The following is a 27,083-nucleotide window of genomic DNA, read 5'->3' as shown; positions in this document are numbered from 1 at the left end:
AGTAGAATGGCCCCATTGTTTCCTAGCCTGTTATCTTTTTTGTGTATGTGGTTTAAAAAAAAATTTTATTACGGACCCATACAACTCTTATCACAATCCATACATATACACTCATCAATTGTATAAAGCACATCTGTACATTCTTTGCCCTAATCATTTTCAAAGCATTTGCTCTCCACTTAAGCCCTTTGCATCAAGTCCTCTTTTTCCCCTCCCTCCCTCCCCGCTCCCTCATGAGCCCTTGATAATTTATAAATTATTTTGTCATATCTTGCCCTATCCGGCGTTTCTCTTCACCTCCTTTTCTGTTGTCCATCCCCCACGGAGGAGGTCACATGTAGATCATTGTAATCGGTTTCCCCTTTCCAACCCACTCACCCTCTACCCTCCCAGTATCGCCCCTCACCCCCTGGTTCTGAAGGTATCATCCACCCTGGATTCCCTGTGCCTCCAGCTCCTATCTGCACCAGTGTCCATCCTCTGCTCTATCCAGACTTGCAAGGTAGAATTCGGATCATGGTAGTGGGGAGCGGGGGGGGGGGGGGGCTGTTATCTTTATAGGAACAATTTACCATTCTCCAGCAGAGCCACTGGGTGGGTTCAGTCGATCTGTTTGATTTAGCGATTGCACCACTAAGGCTCCTTAAAATATATATCTACGTGTATTACGTTTGAAATTATTCGAAAGCCTAGAAGCCCTGATGGTGTAATGGTTAAACAATTGGCTACCGACTTAAAGGATAGTGTTTCAAACCCACCAGCCACTTGACAGGAAAAACATGGCAGCCTGCTTCCATAAAGATTTAAAGTCTTGGAAACAATCTAGGGCAGTCAGAATGTGGTTGAGTCAGAATTGATAGCAGAAATCACTGAGCTCTGGTAATGTAAAGGTTACAAGCTTGGTCGGCAATTCATACTCAGTGGCTCCACAGGAGAAAGACTTGATAATGTGCTCCTGTGATTACAGCCTCACAAACCCCAGGGGCAATTCCATCCGATCACATAGGAGCACTGCTAGGACTCAGAAGCGATTTTACAGTCCTACTAATAACAGCTTGATAAAGTGTCATTTTAGGTGACCAGACGTAGCTGTAGTTCAAATTCCGGCAACATGAAACTGCCAATTCTTTGGAGAAGCTTGAGTGAAACCAGAAGGCAGGTAGGAAGGAATAATTCCCGTAGAGAACAGTTTCTGTCACACATGATTTAGGTCATTATTAGAAGGTTCTCCTCCAGGAGAAATGCCTAAGAGATCTGCTCCCTAATAATTACAACTTAGAAAATCCTGAAGGGCAGTTCTGTCACGAGTTGAAATGAACTCAATGGTACTAATCTCTAGGAAACTGCATTTTTGCACGTTAACATGAGCTTATATAAACATGACCATTTGTTCAATTTGTCCATTTTTATGTTATAAAACATCAGTAAGTATATGTAACGGTACAGAGACGAATCAATACAGAATTTATAGAGACTGCTAACAAAAGGCAGTCATAATAAAAACAAAAAAAGTTTGTGTTGGGAACCAACTTAAATTGAGTTGTCAGACAGAATCTTGTTCTTAAGATGACTGGTGCTCATATTAAAAAAAGACACACGGAAAAATTCCATGTGATGACAGGCAGAAATTGGAACGATGTATTCATAAACCATGAACACCAAGAATTGCAAGAAACAAGCAGAGGCTGGAAAAAAGGCAGATTCTCCTTCTGTCTTCAGGAATAATCAGGTCAAACAGCCTGATCTCTAATTCCTGAATTCTACAATTGTACAAGAATGAAATTTAAAGCTAACCTAGTGTGAAGCCACCAGCTGCTCGAAGGAAGAAAGACAGGGCTATCTACTCCCATCAAGTGAGTCTCAGAAACTCACAAGGGCAGTTCTAACCTGCCCTATAGGGCTGAGTTGGCACTGAATTGATGGTAATGAGTTGTGGGCCCAGTGTATGTTATTTTGTTATAGCACTCTCAGGAAACGAGTACAGAATTATCCCCTAAGATGCTTTATAGACAAGTGTTTTAGGCTTAAAATTTTTTTAGCACCTCAAAAGTATTTTCTTTTTGGTCTAAAGTTCTTTAAGATAGTGTGTGTGTGCTTGTGTATGACAACTCTCCAGACAAATCAGATCAGTGTTTCCATGGGTGGCAGTGGAACCCTGTGGTGCACTGCAAAAGCACGCACTTATACTTTATCCTTACTTATAGGCCACAGTATAATTTTTAATTGCCAGGGCGTGGGCAGGGTGCTGAGTAATTTTTTTCTGAAAAGGGGACAGTAGACCAAATAAATTTGTAAACTGATTAATTAGATGGTTGATTTCTTTAAAGTTTTAAAGTCAAACAGTGGTCATCATCCAAGATTCACATTAAAATCACCACAGGGAGCTTTAAAAGGATTCTTTGGGGGAGAGGACTGAGTACTGACTACTGTTTTAATAGTGCCCAGGTGATCCTAAGATGCAATGGGGTAGAACGCATTAGAGTTTTAAGTATGAGACCCACAATAGGTCTAAATAAATAAAAGATTTGAAAAATTAACTAAAGCCTGCTGGTAAAGGTTTCAAGTATCAAATGAAAAAATCAACTTGACTTTATTTCGATAAACCTCTAAGACGTAAGAAAAATATTTACATAGAAACTTAAGCAAAATTGTGTATGCAACAATATAAGAATGACTTAAAAATGTACTAATGTAGTTAACTGGCTTTAAAAATTTTATAGGTTAAAAAAAGAAAAAGAAAAAAAATTTTATAGGCGGACTATTTTTCCTTTTTGTATGTCTATTAACCCATGATAATACATGCTGGATATATATGTTAGAGCCAGTCATTGCTGACAGAAATGAAATCACTAAATCTCTTAGAAACAAAATCAAAGATTCACAAACTATGGCATTTTATTTCAGCGCCTTTGCTTACATTTGTACAATATATTACATAATTCTCCACTGATTGCAGATTCTAATATATACTTTATAGCTTTTATTCTATAAGCTTTTTCTTCAATGTTTTGTTGTCAACAAATCTTTACAGTCCTGTACAAATTTGAGTAACTTGAAACCATTTTCAATAAAATTAGTTACTGTAAGCACACATTACAAGACTGAAAATGCTTTACCTAGAAAAGTTGAATGTAAAGTATTCTGACACATCAGCATCTACAACAAAACATTTTGAAATTCTCACATTGTATTGCCAGGAAAAGAAAACAAAAACAAAACTAACAAAAACATGCCAGCCCCATCCAAAAAAGTACACAGAACTACAATTAAAACAGTAAAACAGTCTGTACAATAAAGTACTGTGTATTAACAGTGCCAGGTATTAAATAGCTTGAATGAACACATCCTCAATATACAAATGTCTTACAAAGGTGTAGAATTAAATACAAGTGCCAACAAAACAGATTGGAATCATACAACATAAAGTCAATACAAGTGAAAATAATTTTATGTTCATTTTGAATTTTATACAAAGCTTTTAATTTTTGAGGCCTACCAATCCAGATTAACTTTATATTTAAAATAAAAAGTATCTTTTTGAGACAGTTCTTTATCAACAATCTTGAACCATACTTGTTCTGAAGTCCTCTCATTGTAGCTCATAATAAAATAATCAATACAAATGAATTATCTGCATTTAAAGAAAAAGAAACATTTACAAGGAAACACAAAAATATAACTGTTATAGTTCATTATGAATAAATATACACTTTGAACTGGCTAAGTATAATCTTTATACATTGCTTAAGATTTAATACAGTTTGCCATTTTCTTTTTTCCCCACACAATGTATTATATCAAAATTAAAAAAAAATACTGATTCATAGAAAAGTGGCAAAGTACAGTAGTTCCATTCCAATTTGAAGGGGCATGTAAAGCCACTGCAAGACCATTTAGCCTAATTCAAACCTGTAAACATGTTCAATCTTTTTAAAAGAGAATCTTAAATATTTGGTTACCAGGATTGATGTCTGATATCCTGTTAACTGCAGGTTTAGAATTTATTAGATGTGCTTGACTTATACAATTAAAGCCACTTTAGGGTGACTTGCTTTAAAAAACAATTCACTTGTACAAATGAAAATAGGTTCATATTTTTTTCATAAATAAATGGAAAAATATCAAATGTTCCAGCTTTAACAAAATACATGGGAATACATATACAGTAAGTTATCTTATCATGTTCTGGCCCACCCAACGACTATGCTTGCTGTAGTTTCTCTACAGGCAGTGAAAAGCCTCCATTTGCCACAGTGGAAGGCCTTCAAGTTACCAGACATACAATTCCCAGACAAGTTGGAAACAATTATTGCTGAGGAAAAGCAGTTCATTGTACTTTTTCTTCATAAAAAAAGTGCACTTAAGTGCCAAGTCAGCATGTCAAGAAACAATTTTAAATATAAAATAGTGCTTGTCTGATTGTGTGTGTGTATGTGTGTGCCACTGTGCAGTACAAAAAAGACGTGGCCCTCAACAGCCATTAAGTGCAAAGTGCATTGGCAAGTCCTGCTGTCACCTGCACTCAACTGACATTCCATTTTGTGATGCATTGGACATTGACGGTTCAGCTAAAGTTAACATAACAGCAGCTGTTATGGAACTGGATGAAGGCGAAGATGAGGATGAGGATGTAGCAGCACCTAAGGAAAAGGGAAACGAAAAGCTTAATAAAATGGATCTCCAAGAACAAAAATAAAACACTAGTTTTAGTTTATGCAATAAACTGCAATAATTCTGTTGCATTTCCCAGAATTATTTAGCTTTACAGTAAGACACTCAACGCCATCAGTATCACGGTGTAAGGGAGGGAAAGCTGAACTAGCTCATCTCAATAGCCCGACAATGCCGCACTACAGGGAGGGAATGAAGAAGGTACTTACTGCACAAGGACTCACGCGTGATTCAGAACCTAAAGGCAAAGAACTGTGTGCGCTACAAACACAGGGACATAGATGTCAACCAGAGCACTTCAAAACACTCTCTTCCTAATCATCTCTCTTCAGTGTTTGAATTATTGTTAAAATTTAATAGTTATGAGTAGAAGCTAGTTGCTTCTTAAAGTTGAGAAAAACCAAAAAGCACCATATAAGCTGAGTTTTTTCAGCACATTTTTAAAGGTAGTTTTTGTGGTAAAATCAGGTGCCTTGGCTGATTTTCGGGTCAGCTTACACTCGAGTTTACACAGTACTTTCATTCTCCAAAGCAAATGACATAACAAGGGCTTCAAACAGTTCATGGAAAAATAGTTAAAAGGTAAAAATTTTCATCAACTTCTGGAAGTTCCCGTGTGTTAGTTACATTAGTTATTTTCCTCAGTGAAAAAATTTCAATGCTACCAGCCGTCCTCTAAATATGGGACGGGCGGTGCAGGATTGGGCAGTGCTTCACTCTGCTGTGCACAGGGTAGCTATGGGTCAGAACTGACTTGACGGCACTTAAAAACAGAAGAAAGATAAAAACATTCATTTGAATCAGAGGTATAAAGTAGAAAAGCAAGCCTTCTGCTATTTTCCCATGTTCCCCTCCCCACCAATGTTATCAGCTGGCTTTAGACTCCACAATTCTACAATACCTACCCATTACAATTGAGTCAATTCTGACTCATGAAGACCGTACACAGGGATTGCAGAGCAGAGAAACTGGAAGAAACCATAAATCTTGCAGTTAGCAGCCCAACACCTAACCCATAGTGCCATAGGGCTCCTTTCAAGTCTTTACAATAGGGTCACATTTATGGCCAAAATAAGGCTTCACTCATTTTTGTAAATGAAACAGCAATGCCTATATGTTCAGACACTGCCTATATTATATTTTACAAGGAAAATGGCAATGTTGAGTAGGTTCCATAGAGATATTACACCAAAAAGCTGAACTTATTCTCTGTACCTTTACAGAAAATGACTGTAACATTTCTTCTAGAAGACTCTAGAAGAGATATTTTATATATGAAATCTTAAAAAGCACATTAAAAAAAAACAAATGAAAGCAAAAACTACTTGACAATTTTTTTTTTAAACTTTCCATGTATCTCAAGAGATTATTTTCTATCAGTGCATGTAGGTCTAAAGTTGAACAGTATTCTTAGTTGATGCCAAGTCTTTGGTGTTACCAACAACATATACAACAAATATATCATGGATTACAAATGAAAATTTAAATGTTTATTTTACTTTGTATCAAGGCAATTCCCCATTCAATTTAACAGTTTCTGTCTACCATAGTAAGTACCATCTTAACAAATCTCTTTGAAACAAATCTCTTATCTTTCCTTAGGGTCTATTCTTAGTACTGGAACTATCTAGTTCTCCACATAGCCAAAGTGTTTTTTAAAAGATAGCTGTGCCCATGACTTCAGTTATGTACAAAGATGAATTTTGCTACCTATTTTCCTCCCATTGGTTTTTTGCTTGTGACTTTCTTTTCTGTGAAAAATGATACCTTGATGTGTATTAATTTGATAACTAGATGAGCATCTTTCTGTTGATTACTTTAATAGTACTTATTCATTTATGAACTAGGTTTTAACGGTGACTCCCCAGAAAAAGAACCTAGTTAGCAGAATCATTCACTGTAGAGTATTTGTGATGACCAGACCTATAAAACATTGTTTTGAAGGAACTATTTCTAGGCAGGTGTTTACATAGAAAATTCCAATTAAAAAGTTACCTTAACATGTGAGAAGTACTTTAATAAAAACTTTTAAGCAGTGTTAATCGTAGTGAATTATAATTGTTAAAAAATGACTGCATGATATTAATCACATGAAACCCATTCCTTTCCTTTGACTAACAATAGGCCTATATATACTTTCAATATATCAACATTGAATTTCATCTTAGATATTCTGTAACCTAGATGGACAACTATTCACCCACCTCAAATAAAAAAAATGTAGAATAAAGGAGTTAAAGCGGTACCAGCAGAAGAAGTAAGAAAATTGGTCTGAAGGAAAAGAAAATGAAAGTATGGAGAGATTTAAGGCAGGTCCTCACCTCACTGCCATCGAGTTGATTCTGCTCATAAAGACCCTACATGAGAGCACACAAAGTCTCATCTTTATGCAATGGAGCAGCTTGTGGTATGCACGGCTGGCCTTGCGGAGTAAGCAACCAAACTCTAACCCACTACATCACCAGGACTCCTTTAAAAGAAGGCAAAGGTGGAAAACAAAGAGGAATTTGCCTTCCTTTCTCATTTTTCTACTCATTTTCATAACAAAACTATTTCTTTAGGGTCACAGTCTTTACTTACCCTCTCCTCAGCCAACCTCAACTCAGCTACTGTCTCTGATTACTCACTGAAAATGCTCTTGAAGAGGTTGCTAATTGACTCCAATATGGTTAGGTCCATCAACCACTTCACTTCTCTAATCTCTCACTAGCATTACACAAAGAAAATCTTTCCCCATCCTCAGACAATTTAATTCCTTGTCCATCCTTGCAAGGTTTTCCTCTAAGTTCAGGGCTATTTCTTAAGTATTGAAGATTCTATCTTCTCCTCAGGCCTATTGTAAACACGGTTTGTTACAGCTTTTATCTTCTTTTGTAAATAACTTCTACTCTATTACAGTGGCTTTAAAAATACGTTCAGTAACTGCTGTACTGAAAGGAGCCTTGGGTTCACAGAAGGCTGTGCACTAAGCTGTCGCTCAACTCCACCAGCCACCACTCCTCAGGAGAAAAACGAGGTTGTCTACTCCCATAACGATTTACACTCTTAGAAAACTCAAAGGTTTAACTAGTCCTACAGGCACACTGTGAGTAAGAATTGATGTGATGGCATTGAGTGAGACTATATTACAGATATGACAACTTGGAAATGATTTCTAGTTCTGGCTTCCCTACAGCTCTTATAACAATCCATATGTCAGTTGTTTCAAGCATATTTGTACAGTGGCAGTTACATAACCTATCAGCTTGCGAAGGGGTGGAACCTAGCCCGTCAGGTCACAGCTTGATGACCTCATTTGGAGGCACAAAGGAGATAAACAGCTCACTGGAGGCCAGATACACACACACATTCTCAGCTTCGTCTTCCTGCTGACAAGCCACATGGAGCTATGCTAGAGCCCTGGAGCTGGAGGAGCCACGTGGAGACCCCTGCCAGCGCTGAGATGCTTCCACTCTCACTGGATCCATAAGACTTTCCACCCACTGGCCTCTGATCTTCCTGCAATCGGCGTCACTGCATGTTTTGCGTGAGTCTGAAGAGGAATTTATAGATTGGTATCGGATATATGGGCTAATATTGGACTTAAGGACTTGATCTGGAGTGGGCTGGGATGTATCCTCAATATACAATTACTCTTTGATATAAAGTTCTCTCTTACATATATATATGTCTATGAATTTGTTTTTCTAGTCCACCCAGACTAGTATGTGTATATATGTTGCCATGATTCTTTTGTTTTAATTAAAAAAAAAAATTTTTATATTTTTATTTTTTAAGCATCATTTTGTAAACATTTAACTTCTATTTGAACCCTTAAGTGATATTAATTATTCTTCATCTTTACTGCAAACCACCGTGGTCCAGGTCATTATCATTTCCCACCTAAACCACTCCAAATGGGCTCCCTAATTGGTATCATTTTATCCACTGCCTGTCTAGAGTTGCCTTTCTAAAGTGTGGTGATCTTTAAAATAGACTGTGTCATTAACTTGTAAAAGGATTTCAAATATCTGTCATTATACTTATGATAAAATAGAAATCTTCATCCCAGTCTATGAGGGACCATGAGATGGTCTACGCTTATCTGATATTTCTACCACAATGGCATTTCACTATCTGAAATTATTTTATTAAAGTCTGTTTTTGTTTTGGAAACAATATGCTTTATGAAAGTAACCACTATAGTTTGAGTTAGTCTTAAAAATAATGTTTCAAGAGTCTAAACTGGTTCTCAACTGTGGGTCGCGAACCCTTGGGTGTGTGTGTGTTTGTTCTAACAACCATTTCACAGGGGTCGCCGGATTAATTCACAGTAGCAAAATTACATTTATGAAGTAGCAACAAAAATAATTTTATGGTTGGAGGCCATCACAACATGAGGAACTGTATTAAAGGGTCATGGCATTAGGAAGGTTGAGAACCACGGGTCTATAACAAGGTGAGTCAATACAGAGAAATTGTGATTTTGTACTTACTGATCACTAACACTGATTGACTGATTAAGTACCAGACATTTCTGAAGGAAAACTGCAAGCATTATCTCTTTTACTTATGACAAGTAACTTGAGGTAGATGTGGTTCTTTTTCCTCTACATTGTACAGATGAAAATAGGCAGAGATTACAGAACTTGCTTGAAGATGCAGATATAAACCTATATTAATCTAACTGCTGTCATAAATTCAGCTTCATGTTTAAGTAAAGAAAAATACTTACTTTCTCTTTCTTTCTTCTTTAAACGTTTTCTCCTCCGATCGATGGAAGCGACTTCAGATTTTAATGAAAGATAATGCTTTCTAATTTCCTGCAGTTTTTCTTGAAGTATAGTGATGCGCTCAGCACTTGTCATATTTTCCAGATCCGCTATAAATTAGAAAGTTTCATTACTGTATATTTTTGAATAAAAACTATTAAAACAAAACATACAGTGTGATTGATTGTAGAGGAAAGTCAAGGAAGATAAAAGAAAACTGAAAAAAACAAAAACAAACCAAACCCAAAACCTAAGGCTTCTATGTATCTGCTAAAATTTTTCTCTTTCCCAATGTAAGACATTGCTTGGTATATATACATTATGTGCATAGATTTGTTGAATCACTTACTCAATGAATATGTGCAGAATAGAAGGCCTTAGGACTTGAACACTGTATGCCAAAAATTTCACATTGATAAGCAGCATAACCCTATAAACCATTTTAGAATAAGACTAGAAAACACTAACATTTTAAATTGCACATACTTCTTAGTAATGGGATCTGAATCAATTTTTATCTTTAGTTAACTAATTTTACAGTGTTTACAAACACAAGGGGGTACCCCAAAAAACAGAATTTTATTTCAAAACTATGTATTTAAATTTTATTAAAAATAAAACCACCTTATCACCTTCAAAGTACTCTCCGTTACACATAATACATTTGTAAAATCTGCGATTCCATTTTTGGAAACATTTTTGAAACTCATTTGTTTGGATGGCTGACAGCCCCTCCCTCGTTTTTTCTTCACCTCTTCTACCTCGTCAAATTGCTGTTCTTTCATGTCCCTCTTCATTCGGAGAAACAAATAGAAGTCTCACAGAGCGAGGTCAGGTGAGTAAGGTGCATTGGGGAAGAGAGGCATGCTGTTTTTTCCCAAATCTGGTGCACTGAGATGGCTGTGTTAGCAGGTGCATTGTTGCGGTGGCAAAACTAGTGCCCAAGTGCCACAAATCAGGCCTTTTTGTCGCATACACACTGTTACACAATCTCTAAATAGATAGCTTGATTAACAGTCTGACCTGGTGGAATGTACTCCAAACTTCAACATTTTCGTCCGTTTGGGAAGTTCACGGACGTCCAAGAACGAGGTTTGTCATCAATCAACATTTCACCTTTTTTGAAATGAGAAAACCACTTGTATACTTGAGTTTTTCCCATAGCGCTGTCCTTGTAAGCTGTGTTCAACATCACAATTGTTTCTGCAGCAGCATTTTTCCTGAGCAGGAAACAAAATTTCACAGCCCCACACTATTCTCTTAAATCGGCCATCACAAAAAATGAGTTTTGAGTGAAACTGCTTTTACGAAAAAAATTCACTGTGACCAGAGAGAACCTTTCCTGGAGATGCCACTGGGTATACTAACTCAAGAGAGAGTTGCTGGATGTTCTTGCTTGATGCTTGCCTAGCGGGAAAAATATGTACTAAGAAAGCTCTGTCCAACAGAGATTTTTTCTGTTTTTTGTGGTACCCCCTCGTGTATACAGATAATAATGTTCATTGGTGGTTAGTAGGGAAGGTAATCACTTAATAGATATTAGACACATAATTTTTGGTGATGGGAACTTCAGCACCAAATGTGCATGATGTATGCATAGCTTGTCCAAGGTAAACAATCATTAAAATAAATAAATAAAAAGGACTTTTTTTGCTACCTGCAACAACATGTATGAGACGACTTGATGGCACCATGATTAAGCACTCAAATGCTAACCAAAAGGTCAGCGTTCCCACCTACAAATCACTTGCTGGGTGAGAGATGTGGCAGTTTGCTTCTGTAAAGACGACAGCCTTGGAAATCCGAAGGAGCAGGCCTACAGTGACCACTAGGACCACTATGCACTGGAATTCCATGAGTCAAATATTTTATGGTACAAAGAGGCTTCAAAATTTCATGGGAAAACTGAATTAAAAGATAATGTAATTTTCCCATTAACTTTTTGATGCTTCCACATCAAACGTTGCGACTAACATAAAAAATAATGATCCTAAGTCTTCAAATCCAAAACAGCAATTCCTTGAGGTGTTTAGTTATGTTTAAGAAGTATCTAAAAAAGGATCTATACCTGTAATCCCAAATTCATGATTCTGTATATGTGTATATATATGTAAACACATACAACATACCATATATACTTGAGTATAAGTCGACCCAATTACCAGTCGAGGCACCTAATTTTACCATAAAAACTGCATTAAAAATGTGTTGATTAAAAACCTCAGCTTATACACGAGTATAAAAGGTGCATACAGATATATACTCACATGCTTTTTGGTTGTTGCTGCAAAATATGCTGATCAACTCAGTCAATTGGCATAATAGATTCCTTAAAGCTTATATTCAGAACCTAGCTTACTGAGTAGAATCTGTGTTCTTAAAAGTGTGTGAGTTTGATCATCAAAGATATAATTTAATTACAGGTGTCTACTTCTCCAAAAAAAAAGGGAAGGAAGGAAACTGGAAATGGCAGGTCACATCTGGCTTCCTCTGGTTACACAAGGGAGGAGAATCAATTTTAAAGAGATTATAGCTATAGGGCCTTATTTATTGACTACATCTCAGGCTCCGCCCCTGGCTCTCTGGCCATTAACTCATTCATACTCGAGGCATTAATTTCTCCTTTCTTTCAGTTTTACATTCTAGAATTTTTACAATCACTATGAACTGTTCACAATCACACCAGAATCATATAATTCCATGAACAGCTTCACCCACCCTCTCTTCACCAGACCCATCAGAAAAAGAGAAAACTCTTCAGTGGCGTTACTCCCTTGTTCCCCTTAAATACTAAACACACCCATGAAAGCTTATAAGCCAGCCACTTCATTCTTTTATCATTCCCTATTTTAGATATCCAATTCCTAAATTACTCATTCCTATCAAAGAGACAAACCATATTCCTTTATGTGAAAAATCTCCATTGCTGTCGGGACTGGAATATCTGCATCCATAAGCAGGTAATCCATCAAAACATCTTTTGTGTCATCTGTTTGAGTTCTGGTCAACTCAGCCATAACCATATGCCAGGGCAGATGGGTGCTACGAGCAGCAAACTAGAAAGTTCTCACGCACCTCCCTGAATCATCTGGCCCTTTCACAAATGCTCATCAGCCCTAGCTCCCTAGGGCTAGGTCATACCCATAGGTCAGTATACACACTTTTTTGTTTTTTCCAGTATATACATTTTATAAGAGTACAAGTCTTGTGGGAAGGAGGGGAAAAAAGAGAAGCTTATAACAGGGGATTAAATAGAAAGTAAATGTTTATAAAATGATGATGGCAACATATGTACAAATATGCTTGATATATTTGATGTATGCATTGTTTTAAGAACTGTAAGAGCCAGTACTCAATAAAATAATTTAAAAAAACAGAGTATACCTCTTTAAATTTCAAACCAGGCAGCACTCTTCCCCTCTCTCTTTTTACCCTCTGTATGTGAGTGCTGATGGAACTCAACCCGGTTCTTTACTTCACCCGCATTTTTTCCACTGGCACTCCATAAATGAATCCAGGTGGTCAGACAATGGGCACTATAGTTCTCCAGTCTTGGTATATTCAACGTAAATCACTTGCTCAAAAATAAAAAAGCTTAACAGTCCACGTGTATGTATATATTATGCAACGCTAAGTAGAAGAAACAAGCATCTGCAGTATAGTTAGCTAAATCATCCTCAACACAATTCTTTAAAAAAAATTCAAGCTCACTGCTCTCTTCTCTATAGACTATCTCATTCATATGCATATGACACTGGACCACTGGCAGAGTGAATCTTTCTATAAGGTATCTTATTTATAAACAGCCCAGCTATTGTATGGGGGCTCATACAACTCCTATCATAATCCATACATACATCAAATGTGTAAAGCACATTTATACATTTGTTGACTTCATTATTCTCAAAACATCTGCTCTCTACTTAAGCCCCTGGCATCAGCTCCTCATTTTCCCCCTCCCTCCCTCATGAACCTTGATAATTTATAAATTATTATTTTGTCATGTCTTACTTACACTGTCTGACGTCTACTTTCACCCACTTTTCAGTTGTCCGCCCCCCAGAGAGAAGGTTATATGTAGATCCTTGTAATAGGTTCCCCCTTTTCACCCCACCCTCCCGTCACCCTAACAGCCCAGCTTTTGTTTCAAAAGGTACTCCAAAAGCTACAGTTTAAAGCCATCCTGTCCTTTACCACAGCAAAGAAATCCAAATGAGATTATAACTACAGGCATAGAAGCTAAAATTTATATCACATAAAGAATTATGTCTAGAACGGCTATATTAATTGACTACATCTCAGAAACAAAACAATAATAGCAGAAACAGCCTACATGACTATGAAACATAGCTTCATCTACCCTGAGACCAGAAGGAAAAGATGTTGCCCAGCTACCATGGCCAACTGTTCTGATCATGGCTATAATAAATAGATCCTGATACAATGGATAGTTGAGGTCGAATTAATGGTGGGAGAAATGACTGTTTCAGAAACACCATCCACCATGGTTCTGGCTCCATATCCTTATGCCAATCCTGTGGAGCAGCTGTTCACACTAACACACAACGGAGAAGCCTCTAGAGGAGAAAGCTGCCGTGTGTCCACACGGACAGCAGGGAAGGCAGACAGCCGCAGGCCACCAATGTCACAGAGGCAAGCAAGGAAGAGGACCATAGAATCCTGCTCAGGCTAAGAGCATAACAAGCAACTACTCTTGGAATATAAATCAGTGTTTGATGCAAATGAAGAAGACATTCCCGATAAAATTATACAATAAAAGCAAACTGAAGCTCAAATAGAAGGCCTGGAAAGTGCAATTCAAAGGCAAAATTACATTTGAAAGGAACTCTTGCTTAACCCAGGTTAAGACTTTCAACTGCACTTGAAAATAATCTGTAAAATATCAACATCACAGCAGGATTCTTGGGACTTAAGAGAAAAAACTGCTTGATGTTAGAAAAATGAGATTACAATTAAAACAACCTTCAAAAGTAAGCTTCTAGAAATAGAAACAAAAAAATTATTTGGACGGTGCGGAAACTCGAGTAAGATAAAGAGCGTATGACAAAACCTACAGCAGGACATACGAATTTTCTAGTTGTTCAACACATGTTCCAGAATCTTATTTTATGGAGTAAAGTCAACTCGGCAGAGGATCCTGCCTTGTTCTGAAGCTTGAAAATAATCTCACTATGTTCTAATACGACTTCCCACCTTAGCATTTTAAAAAGCTTTGATATGCCATCTAAGTACCATATTTCAAGTAAAAATGTATTTTTAGTGGTTTTACAACTGTTCTATACTGCAACAGTTAAACATTGTTTTTGAATTCTCACTACAACATGGCATATACTGTTTTGAGGCTAACTAGCTTGAATAGCAAACTCTAAAAAAAATCTGAAAACCTTGGGAGAGTACCAAGAGACTTCCTGGTCCAGCTCAGCTTTCCACTGAGTGCCACACTATGTTCTACAATATTTCTGGCAGTCTTGAGTCTTATTTGGAATATTCCTGTCTGTCTCAAAAAATATTAAAATATTAGAAAATATGTAAAATATGTAGTGTTAGCAACTGATTATTTCTGGTGGAATTATTAGTGATTTTACATTTTAATAATTAGCTTACTTAATTTAGAACTCACTACTTTTGATTTGCATTTCCCTGATGGCTAATGATGTGATGATCTTTTCATGTTCTTACTGATCATATGCTTATCTTCCTTGAAGGATTGTCCATTCAGACCCTATACCTACCCCCACCTTTGTTTTAAGTATAAGCGTTCTTTACATATTTAATTAGAAACATGCTCCGTTTTGGTGAACCTACTGGTTTTTGGCAAATGTACAAAAGCAATTCTTTTTTTTAATATAATCGTTTTATTGGGGGCTCATACAACTCGTATCACAATCCATATGGTACCAAAGCAATTCTATGAAGCGCTGGAGCAAGTGGGAATCTTTAGGCAAAGAACAAAAAGTACCTTCATCTAAACCTCGCCCTTAATACAAATGTTAACTGAAAATGGATAATGAACTTAGATGTAAAGCATAAAAATATAAAAGTTTTAAGGATAAGAAAATCTCAACCAACTATTTTGGGCCCACCAAGAGTTCTTTATTTTGACACCTTTCTGCCACTGACTCCCTACCAAGCAATGCCACAGAGTCTAAGTTTTGTTGTGGCAGGCCTCCACCTGCCACACTAACTCCCACATTTGGAGAATGAACCACGCAGCTGCAACAACACTCCCCCCCAAGAAATCTCCGGTTAGCAGGTTAAAATGTTAGTTTTCCTGTGTGCAAAGTCCTCTGTAGGTTTGGCAACTTCATTGTACCATGAAGAGATACAGGCCATAGCTTTACTTAGCATAAAAGCATCACTGCTGCTCAGGGTCCACTAGCCAGAACCAGTCACATGATCTGATAGCCCAGCTTCATTTGAGGTTGGGAATATTTGTTTTTTTTCACCCTTGAGTATCCTCTTTACGTATGCTGATATAATATAAGTACATTGTCTTAATCTTATGGTTTTCTGAAAATGTAGCACTGTTAGGGATTAAATTGTAGCTTTCCAAATGTGTACTGACTGCCAACACCTGTGGATGTATTCTCTTTGGGGAATAGGGTTTTCTTTGTTAAATTAATGAGACTAAATCAGTGTAAAGTGTGTCTTAAAACTAATCACTTCTGAGTGCCAATGTACAAAACGCCCTACACAGATTGGAGAGAGCACAAATAGGGAAAGATGGATGCCATGCGAAGATCAAGGAAGGACAGGACCATAAAAGTTGTGACAAATATTATCTCTAAACTGACAGTGTTCCCCTATAACTGGTGCCTTACATTTGGACTGCTAGCCTTCTAAACTGAAAATTAAATTTCTGTTCATTAAAAAAAAAAACAATTTGAAAAAGAACCTCACATTCTTTAAAAATTATTTTAAAAATCTAGATTTACTGGATTTGTTTAAATTGGAGGACTCCCCAAGATTATTGTCCTTAGACAGTCTCTAAACTTTGAACCAGAACATCTCGTTAGGTCATCTTTTAGCTAAATACCAGATTGGTAACAGAATAAAGAATATCTTGAGCACTATGCTTCTTTAAAAATCATCAATATGAGATCAAATGACCAACAGTTGTTTTGAAAACAAAGTTACCCCCAAACCACAGCCATCCAATCGATTCTGATTTAAAAGCTACTCTTTATGACAAAGTGAAGTAAAAAGTTTTACATCTACCAGCTGTTCTGTGAGAGAAAGGTGAGTCTATCGGCCTTATAAAAGATTTACGGTCTTAGAAACGCAGAGGGGCTGTGGATTTGTTTTTAATAGAAAGAACCCCATAGAGTTTTTAAAGTAGTACATTTTTACAGAAACAGACTGCCATTTCTCTGGTAGTGTGGCTGGTGAGGTAAAATCACTGACCAACATAGAGGTAGGTTGGCAAATGAGTGCTTTAACCATATGCCATTAGAGCTCCTTGAGCAGCAGATAAAGGGCAAAGAGAAACCAGATACTGGAAATGGAACAACCAGAAAAAAAATAATAAGCACGTTCATGCCTTGTGAAGGATATAACCAATTTCACTGAAAAATTTGTGTAGAAATTATTAAATAGAAACAAATATTAAAAAGCACCCCCCCAAAAAAATCTGCTGTGTAAACATTCACCAAGAACACTGAAAAATGAGTTACTAGAGTAAACTTTTCTCCTAGTACAGTGTAGATTTAACACAGGCACTTACACATCTGAAAACTCCACTTGTACACTTTCGGCAATCTATTACTCGGTTCCCGTAAATCAGGATCCTTCTCACCATTCTTTCCACACTTCCCTGGAGATTTGGTGCTATGAGATTTCATTCCAGTGGAGACTGACTTGATTGACGGAGTCTTAGTTACACTTTCCCCAGCAGAGAGCTCTTCACTATCACTGCTGTTTGCTACAGTAAAACAAAACAAAACAAAATAAAACCATTAACGAACATCAGAAATGTAGAACAAATTTTGACTATACATTTTTGGGTCCAAAAGTCTAAATTAATCATTTGAATTTACTATTGAACAACTTCCTTTTTAGATCTTGTCAAAAAACCTGGAAATCCATTACTTACAAATACAGCAACATTTCAGTTGTAAATAAGAACATATACCTGGACTGCCAATCCTAAAAACTGGGGGGGGGGGGGAGGAGAATCACTTAAACCAGTCTTGTGTTTTACTTGTTAAATTGTTACTTTGATCACAAATGATGTACAGTCATATCATGTTTAATAAAATATTATTGGGGAATTTTTCATTTTTAAATTATATTTAAACCCTGAATGTAATTTATTCCTAACTGCTATAGCATACCTTGTTAACTAAAATAAAGCACGGTTTTGATTCTAGTAAACATATTCAGTAATTTAAAAAGAATTCACATGTGTGTAACACATTATTTTATACTTCCCTCAGCTAATTAAGTTTCAGTATAATACAACAGAAAATTTGAGTTTATCATGAGTATGTGATAGGATTAGTAGTTCTCAAATTTACCTCTTTTGGATACAGAGTATTATTTTAGATTTCTTAACAATTAATTCTCTTTACTAAATTATTCTGAGAATGGTATAAACTCAATAATTAAAATGAGAAGATACAATCAACTATTGTACTTCTAAATTATATGGATATATTAATTGACTTGAAGGTACACCTTCCTTATAAAATGATATTTAGATGATAAAGTATTTAAGATTAAAACTTTACAGTATATTGTTACTTTAAATGTCCTTTCAGTTAAACCAAGTAATTGAAAATAAATTTGGTAGATATTTACAGATTTTTCATAAAAGTTCTATCAATTAGCAAAGTAGATACCAACTCTTCCCACTATGGTGTTTAAGGTACAAAAAACCTCCACCGTTCTGTCTCACATATCCAAAATGTATCCCTTCCCAGTTCCCCCAAACCTGCTCTGAAATCTCTAGTAATTCCTAGCTAAGCTAACCAAGGTTTGACCCCACTATGATGCAATAGTCTGCCTCAGCCTGGTGTTCATGGCCCTCTGAGCACAGCCGCCCGGGGCCCCAAAGGATGCCATATTCACCGCCTGGAAGTCATATGGGCTCAGCAGAACCTCGGGGAGCTGGCTGAATAACCTTTTCTGCACTGAAGTGCAGCCAAGCCGGCTGATAGCAAAGGTCAGGCAGTGGAGGTGGCAGGAGTCTCCTGGAAGAGCAACAGGAGGTCAGTGTGGGGCACCTGAAAAAAATTCTTTACATATTTTCTGCTTCCAATTATGTGTCTACGAAATAGTATATGTAGCTCTCACAGGGAAATACCGTCTATGTATTTATGTCGATCAATGAACAGAGTAAGGGTTACAGTCTTTATTTGGAGAATGAAATAGAACCAAACCTTGGAGCAGCTGGTGGGTTTGAACTGCTGATACTGAGGTCGATCCCTAACATCTAACCCACGCACCATCAGGAGTTAATTAGCTAAAATTATTTGTAGCTGCTCTCAGGGCACATCCTTCAAGCTACTAAAAATAAAGGAAGAAAGCTGAAGGTGTTAGAATGAAAATTCTAAAAGTATCTGGATTACTTTCTTCTAGGTTGATTTGTCCATGAAGAATTACAAATCAATAAAAAGGATTTATAATTAAAAGGCATTTAAAAATGTGACAAAGATAATGGCAAATGGATAAAACTATGTAACACAAAGGGAACATAAATGTTGATAATTATAATGGCTTTTTATTGTAAAAAGGACTACCTGGTTATTCATCACTAGTCAATACCATTGTTGAATATCACCAAATTGCTTACTCACAGTATTTATACCTAGGATCAGAAAACTGTGTCTAACTTTTTTGGAGGGAGAAGATCAAATCAAAATATTAAACTGTACCATATATCTAATACCCTCTTTTAAAGTGGAAAAAAGAGAGGGTAAGTCAAACAGTATTGCTGCTAGGATTCTAGTTCATATTATGCACTAGGTTATTCTAAACAAATTATGTTAAATGTATCTCTCTGATCAGTGGATGACTAAAGTTTTCTCAGTGATATACTTGCTTCTGTCTCCTTAGGGTGCTCTCCCTGACCCAAAACAGGACAGTCCAAAAGGTGATGGCAGAAACCGTGTGTGTGTGTGGGGGGGGGGGGGATTCTAGCTGTAATCTTGAGAGATTTTCTAAAAAGACTAAAGATGGCCAAGAAGACTTATTTGGAAGAAGTTTTAAGAAACAAAAAAATTTGCATTGGTGAGGAAAAGTTCAGGTTAAGTTACACTGAGGAAATTTTATCCACCATAAAACTGCACCCGCTCATTTTTTAGTTAACAAGGGCTGTATTACAAGAATTTCTGTGGGAAACCTTAACTCCATTCACTCTACTTGTTTAATCTACATCCTTCAGACTAAATTTTATTCCCCAAACATAAAGAATATTGAAAAAGAACAAAATTTGAGGGGATATAAATCTAGAAAAATCAAAGAGCACAGAACACTTCATGAAGGGTTCTTCTGTTTCCCACTACTGTCCAGTTGATTCCAGCTCATAGGGAGGGGCCTGTAGGACAGAGAACTGCACCACAGTGCATGTAAGGCTGTACACCGTTACAGGAGCAGACACACTTCTCTCTCTGTCTCTCACACAGTGCCTGAATACACTATGTCACCAGGGCTCTTTCAGGAAAAATTTAGAAAGATGAAAACACCACTTTCAGAAGTGTATAAATCTAAATGGAGGATATGTAAAAAAATAACAGCTTCAAATTTTGATAATTTTTGTTTAATAAAAGACCTAAAATTTTGTAGCAATACTATTTGACTTACCCTGTGTACGGATCAGCTTTTATTTTTATATTTTAAAAATTAAAGGTTTCCTACTTACTGCCTTTTCCCTTCTTTTTGCTGTTTACTACTGTAGCTTTATGGCTTCTTTTCTGCTTTTTTGATGAATTTCCTCCACTCTGAGCATCTTTTACTCTTTTCTGACCTGTACAGACTATGATGGGAAAATATTAGGAAACACAAAATAAAAATCAAACATTTCCTAGGCATAAATTTATTTCACATTTTAAAAGCACAGAAATAATTTGAGTAATCTCAAAAATGCACGTTTTTAATAAGGCTTATAAATTATCATAGAAATTACCACAGACATTTAAAAATCAATTATTAATACAGCTGACTTAAACACAAAAAATGAGTTTAAAAAAATCAAAAAGTATGCAGTTTAAAAAATATATAGATATCATAAACTGAAATTAATTTTTTATTTTTTGAAATGAGTTTAGTAATTAAAAAACAGGCTTATGCTGAAAATAAAATTTGAAAGCTGTTACATTCAATAAAATCAGAGTATTAACATTTAATTACAGGTTAAAATATTAATATTTTATATTATAATGGTATAATTGTATTGTGATCCATTTTAGTCATAATTCACACGTGCTTATTTTTACCAATTATGTGTTTCAATAACAACAACTCCCAGGGAACTGATTGACACATGTACACCATATACAAATCCAGTATTGTAGTTGTCTTCATGGTAGGAACATTTTCAAAACATTACAGATGTTTTCCCTTTTTTCAAGGACTAGCCCAAGTCTTAGATATTCTCTCAGAACGTCTCGGATGTTCCAAGCTTTTGTTACTGAATCACTACTCTAACTGTAGCAATTTCTATTATTTCTTTTGCAGCTCCCCCCCCCGTTTTATTAGGGGCTCAAACAACTCTTATGACAATCCATACATACATCAATTGTGGAAAGCACATTTGTACATGCATTGCCCTCATCATTCTTAAAACATCTGCTCTCCACTTAACCCCTAGCATCTTTTAGCATAGTGGTTATGAGTTTGTAGCATAGTAGTTATGAGTTTGGCTACAATCTAAAAGGATAGCAGTTCAAAACCACCAGCTGCTCCTCAGAAAAAAAATGGGTCTTTCTCCTTCAGTAAAGTTATTCTCAACATAAATAACATTAATATTAAATTTATCAAGGATTCACGAGGGCAGGGAGGGTATGTGAGAGAAGGGAAAAAAGAAGCTGAAACCAAGAGCTCAAGTAGAATGAAAATATTTTGGAAATGTTGATGAAAACTTATGTACAAGTGTGCTTAATAGAACTGAATGATGGATTGTTATAAGATTTGTAACAGCCCCAATAAAATGATTAATTAAAAAATAAAATTATCCTTACAAACTCTCAGGAGTTCTATAGTGACCTATATATGGTGACTGTGAGTTGGCATTCACATGACGGCAGAGTTTATTTTTGGCTATGTACCTCCAATTTTCTGATCACATGTATTGTTTGCAGAAAACAGAGTAAAAGCTCTTTTATTCAGACAATAGCAAAGTATTATATTTAATTCCAATGCAAAATACTGTCATTACATGTTAACATTATGATCAAACTATGCCACATTTGCTACAAAAAAAAAGGTTCTTTTTTGAGCTTTTTATGAATGCTAAATTCAACCCTGAGCATATATGGCATGCCTTCCTTTTCAAAAAAGTGGTTTTGTTTTTCTATTATTTCAAAATAAATCAGGTTATCATTTTTACCTAATGCTAGTTTATTAGAAGCTAAGTAGATATATACACATACACAAATATAAACTTTAATAATTAAATATATGCTAGAATGAAGGAAAACTAAATTTAAGAAGTATATTTACATTTTTATCTCACATGTTGTTGTTACGTGCTACTGAGTTGGTTTAAATAGCGATCCAGTGCCCAATGGTATAAAATAATCCACAGTCTGCACCATCTTCACAATTATTCCTATGACTGAGCCCATTGTTATAGCCATTGTATCAATCCATCTCATCTCTAATACTAATAAATACATTTAGTGAGACCATTGGAATTCAGAGTTTAAGAATTTATTTCTGCTTCTTCCACTTTGCCTCGAGCGCTTGGCTGGCCCTTTCCATGGCCTGTATGGAGGGTCCTCTTACTCTACTGGTCTTAGCACAATTTGGAATGGATGACCCTGGCTCGTCCTCTCAATGGCACCAAACCATTGGTGGTTTCTTGGGAACACGAGGCTCCCTATGTATGGGATAGGAAGGCCTGGTTAAAAAAGGGTAAAAGTGCACACTGCCTACTGGGTTCTCCCACATGACTTTTGCCCAAGCATCTCTAGCCGTGAAGCCCTTCCTTGCTATATCAAGAGAGTTTGATGTCATGAAGGCCAAGCTCAACCTCTGCTCTTGACCTTAAATTGCAACTGCCACCGATTATTCACTCACTAACCCCACTCCTACTCAGGTAGCCTGCCCAGTCTTCATCTATGTCTGCGAAGGAAGGGATAATCAAAGTGTAAGGGGCTGCAAATTAAGCTGCTGCGGGGTTCTGTCGGCCCCAGGGAGGGCCTTATCCCTGATGTTCTTTGGGACTAGGAGTTGGGGTCAGCCACTGGGGTCTCATTTTCTTCCTAGGACAAGGGTGATCCACTTTAGGGATAGTAGCTGCCTCCTCTAGGCACCCAGGACCCATCAAGTAGTTCCCCATTCCTCTCTGTTAGCCTTCCTCTAGCCCCATTCCATTCTGTGAGGCACTATATGGGCTAGCAGAGAGAGAACACCCTCTCTCCCAGCCACAGATGATGCAACATTATAAAAGATTCCTTTCTATATGCACTAGGGGTGGGGGTGGGTGTGAGGGAGGGGTTACTGGTTATGGAGTCTGTCAAGGACTTTGCTGTTATTGACAGATATGTACTGCTAGTGAGCAAGTAGTTTTTACGATTATAATATATGTGAAATGACAGATAAGGTAGCAATAAGTGAAAAGTAGAAAATAATTTGCTCTGAAAGAATAGATGGTCTCTTCTCTGAATCTTTGAGTGACTCTCCACTTCTATACTTTTTAAGCCAGTCAAAATTAAAATCCAAAACGGCAGACTGACTGAATTGATCAAGACATGATACTGTATGTATCTTTCTCTCTCTACACACACACACACACACACACACACACACACACACACACGCACACTGTAGTATTTAAATCTTTCTTAGGATATGAGGAACATGGTAAGGAGATAGCATTTTAGAATTATTATAAAAACTGTATAGTACTAGTGTTGGAAGTGTCTCAAAATTTGTCATAGGATTCTTTTATTTTGTCTTACTGTAATCACTCATGGGACATTAAGTCCCATAAAAGAGTATGAAACACTAATATAGTAGTTGGAAGTGTGAATGTAGAAAAACACAAAGAACACAGAAATTTATTGTAACTTCTTTTTTACTAATTTACTTTAAAAATGTTGTAAGTCGATTTGTGTGAGAAAACTTAGAATTATTATCTAGATAAAATCTCCTCAAACTTAACTTAAAAATCAGAATCTTGCACATTCTAACTCAATGCTATGAAATACAAACCCTATTTTCACATAATGAAAATAATGTGTTCCAAACCAAGTGTCAGCCTTTCATAAGTTGATTTAAAGATATATTAACCAAGTGGTTTATAAGAAAAATGATAGAACTATAACTATGTCACCAACAAGGGTTTCGACTAGTACTAATTTGAATTTCCACTTTTAACAACGTCACGGAAAATCAAAAAAGTTTTTCTATAGGCTATTAACATACACATTGGTCCTTCAATTTGGAAGCTACGAATCTAAGAAAGCATCAAATTCCTTTACAAACTCACACAAGTTAGTCAGGCTTGAAAATCAGTTTGACACGGATGTCTGAGGAAAGCAGTGCCTGGCCAGTTGGTTGCTCCAAACCCCTATATACAGTATTTGGTTAAGGGTGGAGGGGTCTGTCAATAAATCAAAATGTTTGTGAGAAACTGCACATTACAATCGCAAAAACAATGTTACAGAAATATACTTAAGCTGCTCATGCCACATAGCCAACCAGTGTAAATGAATTTTCAAATAGGCTTGGATTTGAACTTGGGTGCAATTTCTACGCTGTGTTCTGGTACACTATGAAATGTCATGGATGGCTCAAACTTAGAACATTAAAGTCTTCTTAAGCTTTTTAATGCATTCTACTACTCATTACTCATATTACCTTAAATTTCCTTTTTTTAAAACCATGTTCACACAAGCAGATCACATAAATGCCTCATGTTACAACAAGAGATACTGTGAAACCATTAAATTGAAAGGGGAAATTCTAAAAAATTAGTCAACATATACAGTTTCCTCCTCACCTTTTTCAGGATGTTCTGGTTCTGGCTGATTACTACTGCTGGAGCTCACACTCGCATCAAAGCCTGTTGGGGAGCTATTCCCTTCAGACTGGAGGTCTTGGAGCTCCCCTGTAACACTGTCCACCTCAATTGTGCTATCAGTTTCACTCTTGATACTTCGAACTTCTTCTTGGTTCGGAGCCAATGTTTCTGATACTGTTAAAGAAGATTGCTGCCGACTAGCTTCAGTGACAGTGACTGATGAAGGCGATTCTGGTGTGGTAGGAGGGGTATTGAGCACTGAATTACTGCCACTACTTGGAAATTCTGTTTTTTTGTCATTGACTTCCACGGTTTTATCCTCAAGGGGTTTAATATCGGCACTGACAGGGAGGGGTGTTTCTAGCTCTTCAGTGGGTGGACAGCTTTCTTCTTCTGCTACAGTCTGCAATGACTCTTCTGCTGCTGCCTCCTCTGGGGAAGGGTGTGGGGGTGAAGCTGCAGCCTCAGTATCAGAGTCAGAAAAAAGTTCCTTTAATGTTTTTTTAGGCCACTGTCCTTGAATACTTGACCAGACATCTTTTCGATCTTTAGCTCTGCTATTTTGAAGTCTTTCATCAGAGTTATTTAAAAGTTTTATCCGTTTTTCTGCCACTTCTGAAAATCCTGAATAGAAACCAGTTGACCTTAGAGATTTTCTTTTTTCCTCCAAACCATTGTACTTCTTAGTTGGTGTCATCTTTGCTTTTGATTTTTCTTCTTCATCTTCATCTGAGGAGCTATTGCTACTGTTTTCAATGCAAAGTGATTCTTTGTTTTTGAGCTTCTCTTCCTTTTTGCCAGGTGATCCTGTTTTTAAACATTCCTCTGTATTGCAATACCTCCTTTTACCGCGTTTTACCTGCGGTTTTGAAGATTTATCTGTGCTGTCCTTCTTGACATCTTTCCTCTTTTTTGTGACTTCATCCTCTTCTTCAAAATCCGTATCTTCAGATAATCCTTCCATATCTTTTCTTAACCTTTCTGGAGATTTCGAAACAGATTTAGGTATTACCAATTCTGCCTGGAATTTATTTTCTTCAAGCAAAGAACTGTTCTGTTCCTCTTTTGAAATTAGATCATTTCTGTTGTGGGTTAAATGACCAGTCGTAGATTCTTCTTTACTATTATCTAAGTCCTGAGCACTTGTCTCATCTTCCTGCTCACTGTCTTCAGCAGAACTCTCAGAAGCTAGAAAATAGAAAGAAAAGTTAAATGTTTGAAAAACAACAGCAGTGTTTCCTTTGTTTATAGCTACCCCTTATTTGCGAAGTTTTTTTTAAAAAACATTTTATTAGGGGCTCATACAACTCTTATCACAATCCATACATATACATACATCAATTGTATAAAGCACATCTGTATATTCTTTGCCCTAATCATTTTTTTCTTTTTTTACATTTTATTAGGGGCTCATACAACTCTTATCATAATCCATACATATACATACATCAATTGAATAAAGCACATCCGCACATTCCCTGCCCCAATCATTCTCAAAGCATTTGCTCTCCACTTAAGCCCTTTGCATCAGGTCCTCTTTTTTTTCCCCTCCCTCCCTGCTTCCCCCTACTGCATGAACCCTTGATAATTTATACATTGTTATTTTGTCATATCTTGCCCTATCCGGAGTCTCCCTTCCCCCCTTCTCTGCCGTCCATCTCCCAGGGAGGAGGTCACATATGGATCCTTGTAATCAGTTCCCCCTTTCCAACCCACTTACCCTCCACTCTCCCAGCATCGCCCCTCACACCCTTGGTCCTGAAGGTATCTTCCAGCCTGGATTCCCTGTGCCTCCAGCCCCCTTATGTATCAGTGTACAACCTCTGCCCTATCCAGCCCTGCAAGGTAGAATTCGGATCATAGTAGTTGGAGGGAGGAAGCATCCAGGATCTGGGGGAAAGCTGTGTTCTTCATCGGTACTACATCGCACCCTGACTGACCCATCTCCTCTCCTAAACCCCTCTATGAGGGGATCTGCAGTGGTCGACACTTGGGCCTTGAGTCTCCACTCTGCACTTCCCACTTCATTCACTATGGTGTTTGCCAAGTTTTATTGATGAAAAACAAACTGGGCTTCACAGAAGCTATGGTACTCAAGAATGGGAATATTCTGTATCATGACTGTCACAATGTTTCTACTATTATATACTGTTTGTCAAAAGTCACCCAATTGTACACACAAAAATGGTGACCTTTACTGCATGGAAGTTATACTTCAAAAAGTGATTATTAAAAAAAAAAGAAGAAAGAAAGCCCGTCAAGATTTATGACTAGGAAGTAGTGATGTCAACATGAGTAATCCCAAGTTGTTCTAAATAATAAATATATCACCTATAAAATTGTACCCTTCGTAATTAATGGCAATTCAAATATTTTATCCAAAATTGATTATACTATATTTTAAAGAAGGGATACAATTAAGTAACTGATGCCTTATAAAAATATTTAATTTT

The 27,083-nt window shown here is 36.8% G+C and overlaps 1 protein-coding gene across 5 annotated transcripts in view; it reads right to left on the bottom strand.

Annotated features, from left to right (window-relative positions):
- Positions 1-2,900: 2,900 nt before the first annotated feature.
- Positions 2,901-27,083, bottom strand: part of ARID4B (AT-rich interaction domain 4B) — a 166,131-nt gene continuing 141,948 nt past the window's right edge. For 3 of the 5 annotated variants that reach the window (XM_075532238.1, XM_075532233.1, XM_075532258.1), the window contains 5 exons: positions 24,610-25,818; positions 20,305-20,418; positions 17,167-17,364; positions 9,386-9,532; positions 2,902-4,640 (listed from right to left, as the gene is read on the bottom strand). In XM_075532238.1, the coding sequence (XP_075388353.1) occupies positions 4,513-4,640; positions 9,386-9,532; positions 17,167-17,364; positions 20,305-20,418; positions 24,610-25,818 (1,796 nt within the window). In that variant the 3' untranslated portion in view covers positions 2,902-4,512. Of the gene's footprint in view, positions 4,641-9,385; positions 9,533-17,166; positions 17,365-20,304; positions 20,419-24,609; positions 25,819-27,083 lie in introns of all 5 variants that reach the window. The other 2 variants (XM_075532251.1, XM_075532244.1) reach the window with 1 other exon arrangement.

The sequence above is a fragment of the Tenrec ecaudatus genome, chromosome 1, assembly GCF_050624435.1.
Source record: "Tenrec ecaudatus isolate mTenEca1 chromosome 1, mTenEca1.hap1, whole genome shotgun sequence".
Taxonomy (NCBI): Eukaryota; Metazoa; Chordata; class Mammalia; order Afrosoricida; family Tenrecidae; genus Tenrec; species Tenrec ecaudatus.
The sequence above is the reverse complement of the archived record's forward strand: the minus strand, read 5'-3'. Positions and strand labels throughout refer to the sequence as shown.